Source organism: Eublepharis macularius, chromosome 11 (genome assembly GCF_028583425.1).
Source record: "Eublepharis macularius isolate TG4126 chromosome 11, MPM_Emac_v1.0, whole genome shotgun sequence".
NCBI lineage: Eukaryota > Metazoa > Chordata > Lepidosauria > Squamata > Eublepharidae > Eublepharis > Eublepharis macularius.
The window spans coordinates 34,463,237-34,480,461 of NC_072800.1; the positions used below are offsets into that span (position 1 = coordinate 34,463,237).

The 17,225-nt window shown below is 40.4% G+C and overlaps 1 protein-coding gene across 3 annotated transcripts in view; it reads left to right on the plus strand.

Annotated features, from left to right (window-relative positions):
- Positions 1–17,225, plus strand: part of NPHP3 (nephrocystin 3) — a 46,599-nt gene that overhangs the window by 26,912 nt on the left and 2,462 nt on the right. For 2 of the 3 annotated variants that reach the window (XR_008597828.1, XM_054991258.1), the window contains exons 16-26: positions 1,141–1,279; positions 4,988–5,152; positions 5,954–6,051; positions 6,898–7,020; positions 8,411–8,600; positions 9,312–9,553; positions 11,055–11,130; positions 12,699–12,826; positions 14,054–14,294; positions 14,611–14,736; positions 15,826–15,941. Coding sequence is in view for 2 of the 3 variants with exons in the window: in XM_054991258.1 (XP_054847233.1) it covers positions 1,141–1,279; positions 4,988–5,152; positions 5,954–6,051; positions 6,898–7,020; positions 8,411–8,600; positions 9,312–9,553; positions 11,055–11,130; positions 12,699–12,826; positions 14,054–14,294; positions 14,611–14,736; positions 15,826–15,941 (1,644 nt within the window). In the remaining variant the exon portion in view is untranslated. The other variant, XM_054991260.1, reaches the window with a different exon arrangement.

The window sequence follows — 17,225 nt, forward strand, 5'->3', positions numbered from 1 at the left end:
AGTGCTTCTGTGGAAAAATGATTACTATAATATGCTGGTGTCATACAATACACTCCTAAGCAGAGTTACACCCTTCTAACCCCACTGAAGGCTACAGCTCTGCCTATGTTTGACTAATTGAGGGCCTTCAGCACGCTGCTTAGGTGAGGGCCACTTCTGATGTTATTTTCCACTCCCATGAATCCTAACATTTAAAGTGGAAGCTGTAGTCAGATAAGAGCAGCTATATGTATACGTTGCATAGGATTCCACAGAACCATTCTGCCAGATGTGAGCCTCAAATGGTGATATTTGCACGGGACGTGATGGTGGAATCCAGATCCTTAAAAATCAAAGTGAGTTTTGCCATTGGCTTTAATGGGATCTGAATTACTCCCCATACCTGTAAACAAAAAAGCTACAACAACAACAACACTATCTCTAAAACAACATTTTCTATGTCCCTAATCCAGCCTCCTTTTTGCCCCCGCACAGGCCAGCTGCATGACACCACCATGGTGCATTTTGGTGGTGGTAGCTACTGTCTGCCTAACAATCTACAGCAGGTCTACATCACTAGGGAGATACCAAATCAAACTCCATAAGTTATGCCCATATACTGGTACAGCAGCCGTAATAGAACTGCTCTTAGCAGTCAGCAACAAGGCTCGTGGATCAAACTTATAAAACATTCACCACACAAAATTTATCAAGTGTTTTTGTTTAGACAGTAATATAAACTGGGACTCGCTCAGTTTGAGCAAAAGCTATGCTTACCTTGCTCAAAGCACTTTTGTGCTAGTAACTTTAATTCCCTTATTAAATATTTAAACTGTCTCCTATTTTGCAGGATTTGTTTTAAGTGGAGGCTTTTGCACTTCATGTGCTGCATAAAATGTTAAGGCCCAGGGGTTTTATAAGAAACATGCCTCACAGTTGCCTAAATGTCATGTTCTTGTTTTCATCTCCTTTACCCCACATTTTGCATACATCAGCAGTTGTTTTCAAGTGTTAATAAATTTGGTCTTTAAATGTGCTAGTGGCTGAGCAGTTCCTGAAGTGAATAGTAAATAAAGGCAGTCATCATCCATTGTTGTTTTAAATGCTTAGCTTCAGGTGACATTTCAAGCTTTTAAATCCTTTTGGGTTTTCATCCCACAGCGCTGGAAGTGCAGAAAATATTGACTTAATCTTGCAAAAGTGTCTCCTGTGCCAAGATACGGTGTCGCTGTACAAGCTAGTTCTGAAATCCATTCATGAATCTTTGAAAAGCGAGAAAGACCAAGGCCTCTTGAAAGAGGCAAGTATGAAGCCTGATGGAGCTGTTGCGAGGAATTTGTTTACATTCATGGGTAGAAATTTTCATAAATCAAGTAAAAATGTCAGACTGGTAAATAGCTAATAAGCTTCTAGCTGAAGTCTAACCAGCACACTCTAAATTTGGAAACAGTCTCCATGTACAGGTTCCATGTGCAGTGTGATAGTGAACGTTACCTCCATAGACTTCCCTGAGAGACATCTTGTGTGAAATCCAGTGTATTGTAGCAGATAGACGAGGTCTTTGAACAATCCAGCATGACGCTTACTGGGTGACTCAGGGCCAGTTACCCTTAGCATAACCTACTTGACAGGGTTGTTGTGAGGATAAAATGAAGGAAGAAAGAACCATGTACACCACCATGAGCTCCTTGGAGGAAGAGTGGGTAGTGGCTGCACTATCACCGCTTTTATGTTGTGATGCAGCATATATGAGATGGGGGCTGAGAAGAAAGAGACGAGGGAGCTGTCTCAAGTAATTGCCTTCTGGAATGTGGCTGTGCAAATCCCACACTCTGGCTTCTTTTATTTTGTTTAAACCCCCTCAGTAAAAAGGGGAGACACAAAAGTTTTTTGACTGATTAGTAGCATGTAATCTGTGTTACCTAAAAGGTTCTGTAAGTGATTCTAAAAGGGTATATGATATTTAATTGTGACATAAATATAACCCCTTCACTGCTATTTTGACTTGACTGACCAGATGCAGATGGAACTGAAGAACAAACATTTATTTTACAGAAAATAAGGTGTATAACCAGTTGAAGGTTTCATGTGGAATAATCAGTATGGAATGTACAACTGGCTCTCAGCTTCACTCCCCAGAGGTTATGCGTCCCCCAGCCCTGATGAGCTAACATGATGAACTGAGCCTTATTTACCAAATGCAAAAACACTGATTCCTTTTTCTTCAAATAGGTTTCCTCAGTGTTCAAGGCTCAACTAGCTTTTTTTTACCACAGCTGACAGGCTTACTACTCAGGCTCCAGGTTGCTTCTTTACCTCACAGAGCCCCTATTCATAGAACCTGTACACAAAAGTTAGATTTGATAGGCCTTTAACAGAGTGTCTGTTTCACTATAACAAGTTTTCCTCTGTAATTTGACCCAAATCCTAACTAAAAGCCAAATAAAAATAGTCCAAGATGAGGCTCTTATCTAGAGCTGCCAAATCCCTGTCTGAGGGGAAAAGATCTCTTTTCCCTTCTTAAGCTGAGGCTGGTTTACCCCCTCCCATCCAGTGGAGTTCCAAGGTTTCTGATTGGCTGGCTGTTACTTGGATTTACACAAGGCTTAAATCCCAAGGGTTGGTTCAGAGCTCTGGAGGATAGGTGGGATTTGGGGGATGATTGCCACAGGTGGAATAAACACATCATAGACCCTATATAAAAAGGCACACATTGGGTTCTCTGTCTCTGTGGTTACAGAAAGATGCATGCTTAATAACAATGTTTTATTTATACAGTGCTTCCCTCCAAAATCTAAAAGCTTTACAATGATAATGGAAGACAGACCAGTTTAAAACAACACACAAAACATTTTCAGTTTCTGTGGCAAAATGATCAAGCCTGACTTTTGTCAGAGTTTAATTTAGGCTGGTTAATATGAACCTCTGATAACAGCTGCAATGCTTGCCAATGCATGACATTTAAAAAATGGGGTGGGGTAGTATAATGTAGGAATGTTTTGCAAACTAATCAAATCTAGACTGATTTTACAGCTCTCATGTGGCCGCCTAAATTCCACTGCTGCTGCAATGCGCCTCCTTTCTTCTGATAAAATATCTTTGTAATATACTTTAATAAGCTGGAAAATTTACTGTGGTGCATATTTCTATTGTAGGTATTTTCAACTGTAGTCAGACCTAAAAAGCTATAACTGGTAATTTTTCAATAGTTTCTGATTTTCTTCTGTGCTGAAGTGAAGACTGTATACATTTCTCTCCCCACACCACGTCTTTGGCTCTTTGAAAGCTTTTTCATTGCTTGGTTCTTTATAGTAACGTGTGCGTGTGTGTGTTTTTGAGGTGGGAGGGGGAATGTTACAGTGTTTTGTTTTGAGATTCTTCTTCTTCTTCTTTTGTTACTTGCATGAGCACCACTTCATCTGCTTGCTAGTTACCCCTATGTCATTGTTCATTCAAAAAGTAGGCAGCATCTCTTGTTGGCATGTCCGCTTACCAAGAGCCTGAGTGGAGATGCCATGCTGGCTGCTGACAGGAGCATTAGTCACTATTCACTCAGCTACCCTTCTCTTGGGTGCCAGCCACTTGTTCAGATAGGCAAGATGAGCAAGAGAGCTTCTGCCAACCCCACACTGTCTAGTAGAGTCACAGGGGGAAGAAAAGGAGAAGATGACTGCAGCTGCATTGGGACCTCCTGAGACCCTGGCAAGTGCCAGGCAGTGCTAAACTACCACATCAGCCCTGAGAGGGCAGCATTGCTATGCAAGCCTTTCTCCTTTCACTTCAGGTAAAGGTAGAATTGGTCAGGAGAGGATGCCTTGAAAAGATCGCTGTCATTGTTGCTGCTCCCACTGTTCCCTCTGCCCTCATCTCCCGCTCCTTCCTCTCTCATAAGTAGCACCAGTTGCAAGAAGCAATCGCTAATGAACTTCTTTCCCCATACGCTTCTGTTTTAGAAGCCACTTTATGGGCCAGGCATCCCAAGGACAGGGCAGGACAAACTGACAGAACTGCTGATGTGCTAACCAACTAAAAAACCCTGTCCTTAGCTTATTTTTTTTAACACAGCTGTCCTCAAGTTTGTCCACTTTGGCCATAAATGAACAAACTGAATCATATTTCAGTGTGTATTTCAAATTTCCATCCTATGGTTCCGAGTCCATCAAAAGTGCCTGAGCGAGTTGAAGCTGAAAGAGGCAGTGTGTTGTGCCGTGGTAAAAATGCTGGACTCTGACTGGGGAGGCCTAAGATCCCCACTCAGCCATAATGTTCATTAGTTGACCTTGGGGCAATCACACACACTCTGTCTCAGTCTATACCTCACAAGGTTATTGTGAGACTGAAATGGGGGAGAGGAGAACCACAAACACTGTCCTGGGCTCCTTGGAGGAAGGCGGGGATAAAAATGTGTCAACTGGTATGGAAAAGTTTGTTGGAATTTAATAAAATTGGTAGGTAGGTTGCAATTTAGATTTTATTTTTTTAACCACTGAATCATTTTGGGGAGAACAGTGAGCAAGAAGTTTTAATGTGCTACTGGTGCCATTTCTTGAACTGATAGGGGTGTTTTGCTTAGTGTATATCATCCCTATCCTATTTCCAGTTCTCAAAGGAAAATGGTTACGTTCAAAAAGTACATGTAGCTTATATCATAATTTCCTTTTCTGTTACAACAATAATCCTAGAAATATGCCTCAAATCTTCCTGCATGTGCTCTTGGAGATGTATCCTGGTAGACTGAGAATTATGCTACTCTCTGCTCCTGGCCAGAACTTTATTCAAGATTCCAGTGTCCTTTAGGCACTTTGGGGGGAGGAGGGTTGAAGAGAGACCCCCGCAAGGAAAAGAATATTAGAACATGTAGTTTTGTCTTGAAGTACCAACATATTTTGTTGTAGCTCTTCTTATTAATCGTATTCTTAGTGGCCAGTGTTTGTCTCAAAGTTCACAAGGCAGATTAAGTAAGGAATTGGTGATATGGTAATTTCCCTCCTGTGTATTTGTTGTGCAGATTCTTTGCCTCATCAGCATCAGCCACAATGGAGTAAGCGAATCGGAACTGATAGAACTCTGCCCTGAGCTCTCCTGGGCAGTGTTAGCCTCTGTAGTTCACAGTCTGTATAAGATGTGCTTTTTAACATACGGCTGTGGCTTATTGAAGTTTCGTCATCTACAGGTAAGATTCTCTGCCTCAATATTGTTGAACTGGTCCTCTGCCAGTTTCTGCTTATTTTCAAATAGAGTTCTACAGCATCTGTTCAGATCTGTGCCACTTCTTACAATGTACAGTTTGTGCTCCTGAGGAAGAGAAATTGCGTTGTCACAATATGGGTGATTTCAGATGGGTAACCATGTTTATCTGAAGTAGAAGAGCAAGATTCGAGTCCAGGTAGCTCCAAGACCAGCAAGATTTCCAGGGTATAAGCTTTAGAGAGTCAAAGCTCCCTCAGGTAATCTTGTTAGCCTTGAAGACGCTACTGGACTTGAATCTTGTACAATATGGGTGGGAAATGGCACATGTGCTCATGCATACACACAGGCAAAGTTCACATGTAATGCCAAATGCTGTAAGATACAATGTAAACAAGCTTTTAAGGACCTTTGTTTGTGGAATCCTTCACTCTGGTACCAAAAGCCACTGATTACGTAGCTCAGAAGAAGGCAGCAAGAAGAGGAATAATGTAAAAAAGACTCAAGAAGAGTCCTTAAAGAGTCTTTTATACAGTGTGATGCCATGGTTTGGCATGAAGGCTGAACCGAGCTAGGTAACAATACTCCTACATAATTTTTTTCACAGGTTTTCAGGTTGAATTCCTCATTGGATACTTGCTTTGCTAGCCCAAGGCCTCAAGTTGTGTATTGCAGTACCTTGTATTTTCTTTTGTTTCTTGTCTAGTGTGACTCATAGACCATCCGTTCCTGACATACTAGTTTGAAAAGGTTATAAATAATCTATACAAATACTGTCCTTTTTTAGGCTTGGGAAACAGTAAAGCTGGAATTTATGGAAGAAGATCACAATGCTTTTGATGCTTGCAGAAAAAAACTGATTGACTACTTCACCAAGCAGCTAAGGTAAATTTTCCAGGATGTGAGAAAAGCAAATAATATAACCAATATTACTTATACATAATTATAACAGCTATTGTATTTTTCTTATAGCTGCAAAGATATTGTGAATCAGGAAGACCTCCTTTCAAATTTCACCTCAGCCATGAACCTAGTTATTATGTCAGGGCTGGGTCCAGGTTATTTTTGTCACCAGGGACAAGAGATAAATTCAACCTCTTCCTTTCTGGTACACTCTCCTAATGTATATATACTCTTTATATATGCATATAAAGCCCCCTCCCATAATACTAGAACTCAAGGTCACCCTGAAAAACTGGCAGTATTGGTTCTCTTTGATGGCTCATTCACATGTCAAAGCCATGACTTAGTGTTGTAGTCTTTGAATCATGACCGTACAGCCCACTGACTTCATTGTTAAATGCCTATGTTTGATAGGTTAGTATGGCTCATGGGTGCAGAACTCGGGCTATTTTAAATAATGTCATTTTGCATAACTTCCCTGAGATTTATCATGGCTGGAAGAAATTTGGACTCAGACACCACCTTTCTCCCCCAGATCTAAAACCATTGGAGCATATTTCAAATGATCTAGCCTGCATGTGACAAATGCTCTTTCTTGCCTTCATTGCTATAGAACAAAATGCCAAAATACATAGAAGATGTTCAATTGTATGTGATAGTTTGCATGTAGTTGGATTCCTAAAATATTTTGTGCTGTAACTACGCTGATTAAATGGGTATTGTGCAACTAAGGCATTTTGCAGATTAAGCTCCAGAACTTCACTGTAGAGAACCTAATCACTCCCCCCACCGCTTTTTTTTTTGGTTTGGTACCAAATTGGCTGTCAGTCAAGAGAGAGTGACTTGGAGAAGTGCAGATGAACTCCCCTGGCTGTTCCAGCAGCAAGGTGACAAGCAGAAGTTACAAAAGTGCCTCTTGAATCTCTTTGTATCCCAGAATCTTTATAAAAGGTATGAAAAGTCATTGACTATGGCTTTGTTTGCACATTCCGGCTTTCTGCAAGTGTTAGTTTCTAAGTGAGCTTATGAATCTGGTTTTTGGTGGAATCACAAACAAAAATCACAGAGATGCAAGAACATTTGTATATTAGAGGCAAACACTGATTTATACAGTTACATAACCAGGGGTCATTTTGTGGAAAAAGAGCTGGAGGAACTCATTAGCATAACTCATTAGCATATATCACACCCCTTGCCATCACCGGAAGTGTGTCATTAGCATAACTGATTTGCATATGCCACACCCCCTGACATCACCTATCCTGGCTGCTTTGGATCCAATCCTGGCCATTCAGGGCCGAAAAGGGGCCCAAAATGATCACTCTCCCACTCAGCACTCTCCCGCTGCTGAGTGGGAGAGTGATCCACCACCCGTCAGAGGCCCAATCCTGGCCGCTTCAGCCCCAATCCAGGCTGAAGGGCCCAAAATGGCTGAGAGTCTGGTGGGTGGGGCCACCTGACATATGACCTCTTTTGGAACTGCCGGAAGTGCGTTCCTGTGCGTTCCCCCTCGAAATGAGCCCTGTACATAACTATTATTTTTGTACTTCACTTGCTCAGAGCAAGTTGCAGGGGTAATGGTACTGTATATTTCCAACTAGCACTATAAGATAGTTTACATGAGGTTCTGCCTGTGAGGAGGAGCTGGGGAGATACATATTCAAATAGAAGGGTTGAGCTAAGCTACTTTATGAAAGTTTTTACCTCAGTGCTTCAGGCTGAGAATCTATAAATACTGAAGAATACTTCCTGCTAGTCAGAGCAAGATTTGAGTCCAGTAGCACCTTCAAGACCAATGAGATTTTTAAGGTATAAACTTTATGAGAGTCAAAGTTCCCTTTGTCAGATACTTCATCACATAGCTGACAAAGTTAGCTTTGACTCTCAAAAGCCTATACCCAAGAAATCTTGTCGATTTTGAAGGTGCCACTGGATTCTAATCTTACTGTTCTACTGCAAGACCAACACGGTTACCCACTTGAAACTTTCCACTAGTCTGTCTCATGTCAAACAATTCTTAAGGAAAAAGCTAAAAAAATTACTTGTATTGTACTGGCCACTACTTGTGAAACTTGCAAGGCTGTTCATAAGAAGTGGAGAGTACCATGTAGTTTTTTTGGATCTGGGTTCATAATTGCCAGGAGATGTCTGATATAATATAGTTAGTAGGAGCTTCTTTCTCCAGTGAGGTAGTAATGCTTGCTCCAATTGTGTTTGAATTTTTTTATGTTAGGATTTGTTCCTTTTTTATTTTTTTTATTTTTATTTTATCATATTTATATTCCGCCCTCCCCACAAGCAGGCCTTGGTACTCCTTGTCCATTGTTTTTGTTGTATACAGGGGCCATTTTGCAGAACTGTTGAGCTATTGGCAGCTTCTGGGGAAAGATAAGAACTCAATGGCAGCAGAGTATTTTAGCTCTCTGAAGCTGTATGAGAAAAGTTGTGAAAGAGAGGAAAATATGATCTCTCTAGCTGATCTTTATGAGACTCTGGGACGGTTTCTTAAGGATCTGGGCCTTCTCAGTCAGGTGAGTACCTGCACAAGATGAAGGATGTGCGGAAGTCTTTACATAGCACCTTGCACACAACCAGTTTTCATTTTCAGCTATTAAAAAATCATTAGACTCCCCTTCCTTTTTGTGGAGATTGATTTGAAGTAATGCACAGGGTTGGATCCAACTAGTTTTTCTAAGCAAGGAGACATCATCTTTGACCACCCAAAAAGGCTGTGCTGAGAATCATGGGACCTGCATATACAAACATCATGGGGGATGGGGGGTTTAAACACATGAAGCTGCCTTAGACTGAGTCAGACCATTGGTCTATCGAAGTCAGTGTTGTCTATTTTGACTGGCAGCAGCACTCCAGGGTCGCAAATAGAGGCCTTTCAAAACACCTGCTTCCGGATCCCTTTTTTCAACTGGTGCTTCCAAGGATTGGACCTGGGACCTTCAGCATGCAAAGATGTTCTGCCAAGTAATCTACAGCCCCTCCCATGTAGTATGGAGGGGATTTGATTAAGATTGAATGAAAAATCTGGCTGGATCAAACACAGACAATGTACTGAAAAGCTTCAGTGTTTAGAGGAAGGAATATGTGTGTCCTCATGAGTGGTCTTCTCTATGGTATGAGAACATGAAGTCCAGTTTGGTTTCTTCATGGTTTCTGACACAGAATTTTCCCATTTCCTGTGATTCATGATTTTTTTTAACTGATTCCCCTCCTCATTTCTTTTATAGGCTATTGCTCCTTTGCAGCGCTCCCTGGAGATTCGAGAGACAGCCCTTGATCCAGACCATCCTAGAGTAGCCCAATCTCTCCATCAATTAGCAGGAGTTTATGTGCAGTGGAAGAAGTTTGGTAACGCTGAGCAGTTATACAAACAGGCTCTTGAAATCTCTGAAAATGCTTATGGAACTGAACATCTCAGGGTTGCTCGTGAACTTGATGCTCTTGCAACATTGTACCAGAAACAGAACAAGTAAATAAAGGGCAATTTCCCCTTTAGTTTTATCAAGAAAATTGCTTTGGGAGATAGAGTAATTCATGAGCAGTTTGCTTGAAAATTTGTGGGGCAAGGAAATTGTGTTTGGAGACACAGGGAGGCTTGGAGAGGGAGGTTGTTGGATTCCTTAAGTTGGGGATAAAGTTCCTCCTCAATACGTGGAGCACTTTGGGTGGGGCAAATTATTATGATGGTGTTTAAAATGGTTTTAAATAATTCTTATTTATTAAGGAAAATTATGGAGAGGTAGGATAGAAGTGGATTTTGACTAGAACTGGGGAGACGAGTTCAAATCTCCTCTTACTGGTTATTCTTGAGCCAGCCATTCTGTTTCTACCTAACCTACCTCACAGGGTTGTTGGTAGGCTGATTGGCTCAAGAACACCCAATGAGATTTCATGGCTGAATATGGATTTAGGAACCAACAAGGTTGAGTGGCCAAGAAAATATAAAAGAAATATAATTATTTATTGCCCCATGCATAAACGATTAAAAACTATGGAACAAAGTTAAAACCTAGAGACCTAGTAACATCAGTTACACAGAGTCACAAAATTGTTGGCACATATAAAAGAACCAAGTCACAAAATTGATTGCACATATACAGAGACCAAACGCTTTTTGGCCTTCCTCAGCGGTCTAATTTATTATTACACACACATAAAAATTATGGCTCATAAATATAAAATGTTGCTGGTTCAGACCAGGTAGTTTAAATATGGAACATCTGTAGCCCCCAATATAAGTCACTTGTTGTTAATATCTAATGGGTGGCCTTACTCCACAGAGGTGGTGCTCAACTAGCATTCTGTCCCGAGCCAGAGTTGCATTCCAAGTGTGTGTTCCTGCGCTAGTCTCTGTTGGTTCCTGACTTCTTTATCAGGTTGGGTTTTTTCTCTCAATTTTTTGTCCCGAATATGAATTTAAACATTGCTTTCCCCTGTCCTAGTTCAATACTCTAACCACAATACCACCCCGGTTGTCTCATATGAGTCAGGGCAAGAGGTATGTTGTAATAACGTTTTGCAGGATTGTTCTCTTTTAGTGTTACTGATGCTTGTATTTAAGGGCCAGATCAGACATTTATGCTCCCAGTAATGGCATGCATGAGATAATTGCACCCATGTGAGACTGTGTTTAGGAATTCATGCATGACCTGGATATCTGGGGTGTATGGGTGTGTTCATCTGTGATCCACTTCTAAAAGCAATAGAAGGAAATGACATTGAAGGCAGTTGTGAACATGTATGTGCTGAAAGCCATGTGTGTGATGGTTGGACATGACCCTGAAACTATCCCTGTGTGCCTCTCTCATCAATGCATGGACCAGTCCTGAATGGGCCTTTTCATAAAATTTTAGCCTAAGAAATCCAGAATCCTCATAAGCATGGTGGGATAGAAAGACTATACGCCCATGTTAAAAGTTCTATTGAACTCCTGACAATGTGACTAATTTAATTTGCACCATTCATTTCAGGTATGAACAAGCTGAACATCTAAGGAAAAAATCATTCAAAATTCAACAAAAAGCTGTGAGGCGGAAAGGCAGCCTGGTAAATATATTTCTAGTACTTTTACTTTCATCATGTGACCCATTCTTTAAAAAAAATGATAGCTTATACAAACAAAATCAGGGGTTTTTTTCCAAATGGAATGGTACTTTAGTCAGTGTTAAGTTCATTCACTTTATGGATCTGAGAATCCCCACAGAGGGTTTGTAAGTGTTTAGGGAAAACAAGGATGGTGTTTCGATTCAGGCATATAAGACAAAGAGAAGACCAGCAGGACAAGTTAGAAAAGAACAGGAAATTATACAACACTTGATTAAATCTACATAAGTGTTTTTTGCATGATCTGTTTTTGAAAATTAGCAGAATCTGATGCTATCCACACTATTCCTGTATTTTACCACTGATTTGTTTGTGATCATAGCTTCACTCCCCCTATTTTACTTCTTTTTGAACAACTTTTACAGCCTTGTGAAAGAAATATAAACATGTATGTAATTATTATGTGTAAATGTCTACCAATGTCTCTTTTTGTACATTGTACAACCCCTTTTACTTCATTATTAGAGGGTTTTTTTGCTTTTTTTCAAAGAATGAGTATATGCTTCATTTACCTCACTAATTTCTTTGTATTTCTTTATTGGAGAGGGTTATTTCCTCAGAAACCTCTTGCTGCTCTACAATCCCATTTCAAAGTTCTCTCTTGTTCATTATGTTTATTTACATACTTCATTTGTAGTCCATCTTTCACACTGAGACTCAAGGCAGATTACAGAATTATAAGACAATACCATAAAAACAGTATAATTCATACAACAAAGAATGCAAGAATAAAGAAAAACCACCTAATTTTCACAGACATTAATGGTAGAGTCTTGTTCATTTTATAAAAATGCCCTCCTGAACAATATGTTTTAGCAAATTTGGGACAAGCTATGAGTCATGACTCAGTGCTAGAACATGCATTGCACATGCAGAAGATCCCAGGCTCAATCCCCAGCTTCTCCATTTATAAGAAAACTCTGAAAGCAGGGCTGAGAAGACTTTGGATACAGTGTGTATGTATTAGAAACATTCTGTCCAGTCAGGGCCACCAAAGTGAATAACGGTAAAAACAAGCATAATAAAATACATCATAAAAACAATTAAAAACAAAAGCTAAAAATATGTACATAAAACAAAATACAGCAAGTTAAAATGTGTAAGACAGGGAGGAGCGATCACGGAAGAAATGCAAGACAAAACTAAAAAGTCGTCACCTGCTGGCAGAAAACAGTAATAGAAGGGGCGGTGATTCGGGTAGAAGGTTATTCTAGTAATTTTTGGTATAAGGTAAAATGATATGATATGTGAATGAAGTAGTATCTATTCAGCATTATTTTTACAGCCAATTGTCCTTGAGACTCTTATTTGATCTAGGAGAATTGGCACAGACACAGCTTGCCATGTTCTAAGGTAATGTGCACACTGGCTCTAGCAAATTTCTGTTTTTCATTTAGAAAGTAATAATGGTTGGGCGTCGCCTATAGGAATGCTTTCCGATGCGGTCTTACACATTAATCCTAAACACAGACTGTCAAGGAAATGAGCTTTCCCTTTGTTCCCTTCGGTAGTATGGATTTGCTCTTCTTCGCCAACGAGCCCTGCAGCTAGAGGAGCTCACGCTGGGGAAAGACACATCGGACAATGCTCGAACTCTCAATGAGCTTGGTGTTCTCTACTACCTTCAAAATAATCTTGAGTAAGTCATGGTCCATGGTTGCAAAACAGAGCTTTAGTTACAGTATGCAGGTCCCACTGTGATCCAGAGCTGCTTATTAATAGCCACGTAATAAGGACCATGTTGGAAGAGAGGCCTGCATTCATGGGCTTAATCAATACTCTCTCTATTGCCCCTCTCCCTTATTTTGAGAGCATTGTGCTCTGCATGCATATGACCTTCTTCAAAGTGCGGACAGCGTGATTCTGATCCATGTGGTACTTAACAGAACTGGCCTCTTAGGTTTGGTGACATATTTTCTGCATCGCGATAACTGTCTCGTCTATCTGCTGGAATAAGGAGTTCAGAAGTTATAAGAACTGCAGTTTCTTGGGTTGCTTGTTGCACATGCTGTGTCTACATATGCAAGACTTGTGTCTCTCACAGTGGGGATTGTTCATGCTGAGAGCAAGATCTTGTACATGAACCTGCCACTGCAAACATGGTTTCCTTCTTGCGATAAGAAGCCAAGAATCAACAAAACAAATCAGATGCCTAGCTGCAATGTGCAATACAAAAAATAATTCTGGCTCTTTTTCCACCTCTAAGAAGTGGTTCTAAAATGCAATTATGCTGCATCCCAGCACTCATAGAGCAAAGGCCATAAAGATCTTTTGGAAAACTGTGACTAGCCTTGTCGTTAGCATTAGTCATTATTTTCTCCAGTTTTAACATGATGTAACCTAATCATTTAGCCTGTCTTTGGATCAATGTCAAATTTGCAGGTATCTGCCAAATTACACATGATGCTCAGTCACTTCTGCCCAATTAAAGTTCTTTTATTTCTCAAAATGCAACCGCAGGGGTAGTAATCCTTACCTATAGGTGGTGTTGTTGGTAAAAAAAATCCCCACCATGGTGCTTTTCATCCCATGGGAAATCCTTATTTTCGTGGATGTTTGGAGGGAAGGGGGAACTACAAAAGGAGAAATAACTAAGAAAACACCCTTTCCCTGGTCTTTCTTGAAAAACTGCAATCTCTATGGCTGCATTTTGCAAAACAGCTGAAATTGGGAATGGGACAGTTACCAACATGTGACTGCCACATGTAGTCTGACTTGAACAAAATTATTGGTAGTATTAATTTCTAGTTTCATGACAGGAAACTATTTCCATTAAAACAGATTTCTATCTGAGCAGGTATTGTGTGGAATTTTTGAAAAGTTGTGCTGACATGTAGAGATATATTGTGATGTGATCTGCTTACAGGACAGCAGAACTTTTCTTGAAACGCTCCTTGGAAATGCGAGAACGGGTTCTTGGGTCTGATCACCCAGACTGTGCCCAGTCTTTGAATAATCTAGCAGCTCTTTACAATGAGAAGAAGCAGTATGATAAAGCAGAGGAGCTTTATGAAAAGGCACTGAGCATCCGCAAGAGAGCTTTGGCCCCTGACCATCCTTCTTTAGCTTACACGGTGAAACACCTTGCTGTGCTCTACAAGAAGATGGTAAGGGTTGGTGTAATTTGTACAAATTTTCCTACTTCCTTGTTTTACGTTTTACAAAGGTCCTATCTAAAACATTGTCTCATATCCAATGAGAACAAGACTTTCCTACCTCCCTCTTCTGTTGTAGCCCACCACACTTCTAAAATGCCACACACAGTCACCGAGGCATAAGGTCCCCACTGTGTGTGTGTGTGTGGGGAATCAATGGAAATTGCCTCTTCCTCCTACACACAGTGTGCAACTGAGTGTGCTGCATTGATTGTCCAAAGCAAGCCTGTGTCTTGTATGAATGGTTCATGTTTGTTTTGTTTCCTAGGGAAAGCTTGACAAAGCCGTTCCTCTGTATGAGTTAGCTGTTGAAATTCGGCAAAAATCTTTTGGTCCAAAGCACCCAAGTGTGGCTACTGCTTTGGTAAACTTGGCTGTTCTTTATTGCCAAATGGTAAGGTCTTTTCTCGCCTACCTCCCCCCCCCCCCACATAGGATACTCACAGATAACTAGATGTATCTCAGAATATTCTACAGCTCAGCATAGAGTAAGCCTATCAGGAAAAGAGTTTCAACATCATTAACCTGAAATAGGCAGGGTTAAGGTATGTTTCTTATCTTCAGATGGATTGGAAACATATGGAGGAGCTCTAGCACTGCACAGTATCAATAAACTGACAATAATTTATAGTTTAGCTTCTGCCTGCTTTTCTCTTGTAGACATTTTTAGAGAAACCTGCCAGCATTAATCTTTCATACTGAAAATCTCCAGGTTTCATTAGGGAAAGTCACTATCAGAAGTCCACAAATTTTGTTTCAGTTTATTGGCATCCACCGATGGTTTTAGGGAGAGACAGGGATTTATTTCACCAGTGCTGAGAGGTTTGGATAAGAAACAGCAAGACTGTCTATGCTGTGTTTACTTATCAACAGTAACAACACTATACCGATCTCTCCCACCCCTTCTGCACTTGCTGGAAGGTGAACTGGATCCGAAGCAGCAAGAGCCTCCTGCTGTTTTTTATCTTGTTCATGTCACAGTATAAGCAAGAGACCTGGAGCAGGGACGTGTGCTGCTTGGCATCCTTTTGCCAAAATAAATATTGCTTATCAGAAAATTCCATTGATACATATTCAAACAGATTTATGAGAACATAATACTTCTCTTCTTCAGTATTTAGACTATCGTGCTTTTTATGTTCTGGCCTCTCTTGATGAAATTAAGCTTATTGCTTTGCATACTTTTTTTTTATTTGGTAGCAATGCTTGATTTATGAACATCATCACATCTTTCAGATCAGTGGTTTTTATAGTACCTTGCACAAACACAGGAATAGTTTATCTTCTCACACGTAGACTTTTCAAAAATTTCAACAAAATTAGAATATACAGATGGAAACATAAATCAGATATTCAGATTCTTAAGGCAGCTTTCAATGTTGACTCAAATCTAAGGGGTATTTTTAGTATAAATGTTTTAGTATAAATGTTTTATAACTACTATTATTCCTATTAAAGCATTTCTTTTTTATGCCATCTCTAGAAAAAACATCTTGAAGCTTTGCCTCTTTATGAACGGGCCTTGAAGATATATGAAGACAGCTTTGGACGTATGCATCCTCGTGTGGGAGAAACGTTAAAAAATTTGGCAGTGTTGAGGTAACTTTGACTGATTTTGTTTATTTGATTTGATTTATAATCTGCTCTCCCCGCAAGCAGGCTCTTATGGTATTGAAGTTGATATGTGCAGGCTATGGTCTGGATACAGAGGTAGATTTCTGTAGGGGTAATTTTCACCTGCTTCCTCTTTTCCAATGGATACCCCCAATTTACCCTTTATGTTGTTCCCAATCCCCTGAAAACAGCATTTCAGTAAGCATTTTGGGCTGCAGCAGGATGAAGGTGAGAAAGTCCCAAGCTGCTGATGGAAAACCCTTCCATCACAGGAAATTACATCTCAGTCCAACCCCTCATCTGAATACTGTGCTTCAGCATCAACATAGGCTACCCGTTCCTTTTACCTGAGGAAGCAAGTCAAACTGCACGCATTTGCTATCGCCATTAAAGTGGATGGGAGAAGTTTTGCAATGGAAGCAGAAGTTCTGTTCTGTTCACATACCTCCGAACCAAAGGGAAGGGAAAGGGTTGGTCCTACTTTCATTAATGTCCATGGTAAATGTTCATGGGGTTTTCCTTTATACAAAGAAGTAATTGCATCTTTTGATTTGGTGAATTGGTATGAAAACCTTCAGCATACATGTTTGTTTGCTTTGGGGGTCTTCTAGAACCATTTCCAGAAAAGCGAATACACACTGGAAAACTGAGCTTGTGCTCTTTAACAGCATCTTCTTTTCAGTTAGTCCAAATAACAGTAAAGCCTCACAAAAGGTGATTTTTTAAAATGCAGCTAGGAAGTTTGGGAAGTGGGAAAGAACTCAAAAGGGTATTTTTTGAAAAGCAAACAGATCATGATAATGATCTCACTGAGGAATCAGACCTATAACTAGGCTATATTACTTGAGAGTAGAGATGGGCATGAACCAAAGTTTGGCACAAACCGGGTCGGTTCGTGGTTCGCGAACTGGCGGTTCATCAGAGCCCATTTCTGATGAACCGCCATGAACTTTAGGCTGGTTTGTTTGGTTCGTTTTTGGAGTTGTTACTGCAGACAGCCTGGAAGTGGCGATTTGCTGACCTGGATGTGACATTTTCATGAATCAAATGAACCGGTTCGCGAACCAGGGCTGATTTGTGAAAGTTCGTGGTTCGTGAAATGCAACGAACCATGAACTGCAGGGTTCATTTTTTTTCTGGTTTGTGCCCATCTCTACTTGAGAGTATAGATGAAGGCTTATGCACAAGGCATTCTTTCATCTAGAAAAGAGCCTTCAGGTCATTATGCTGAGGTGCTTGTTTCTTAGAACTTGTATTTGTTAAACCCTC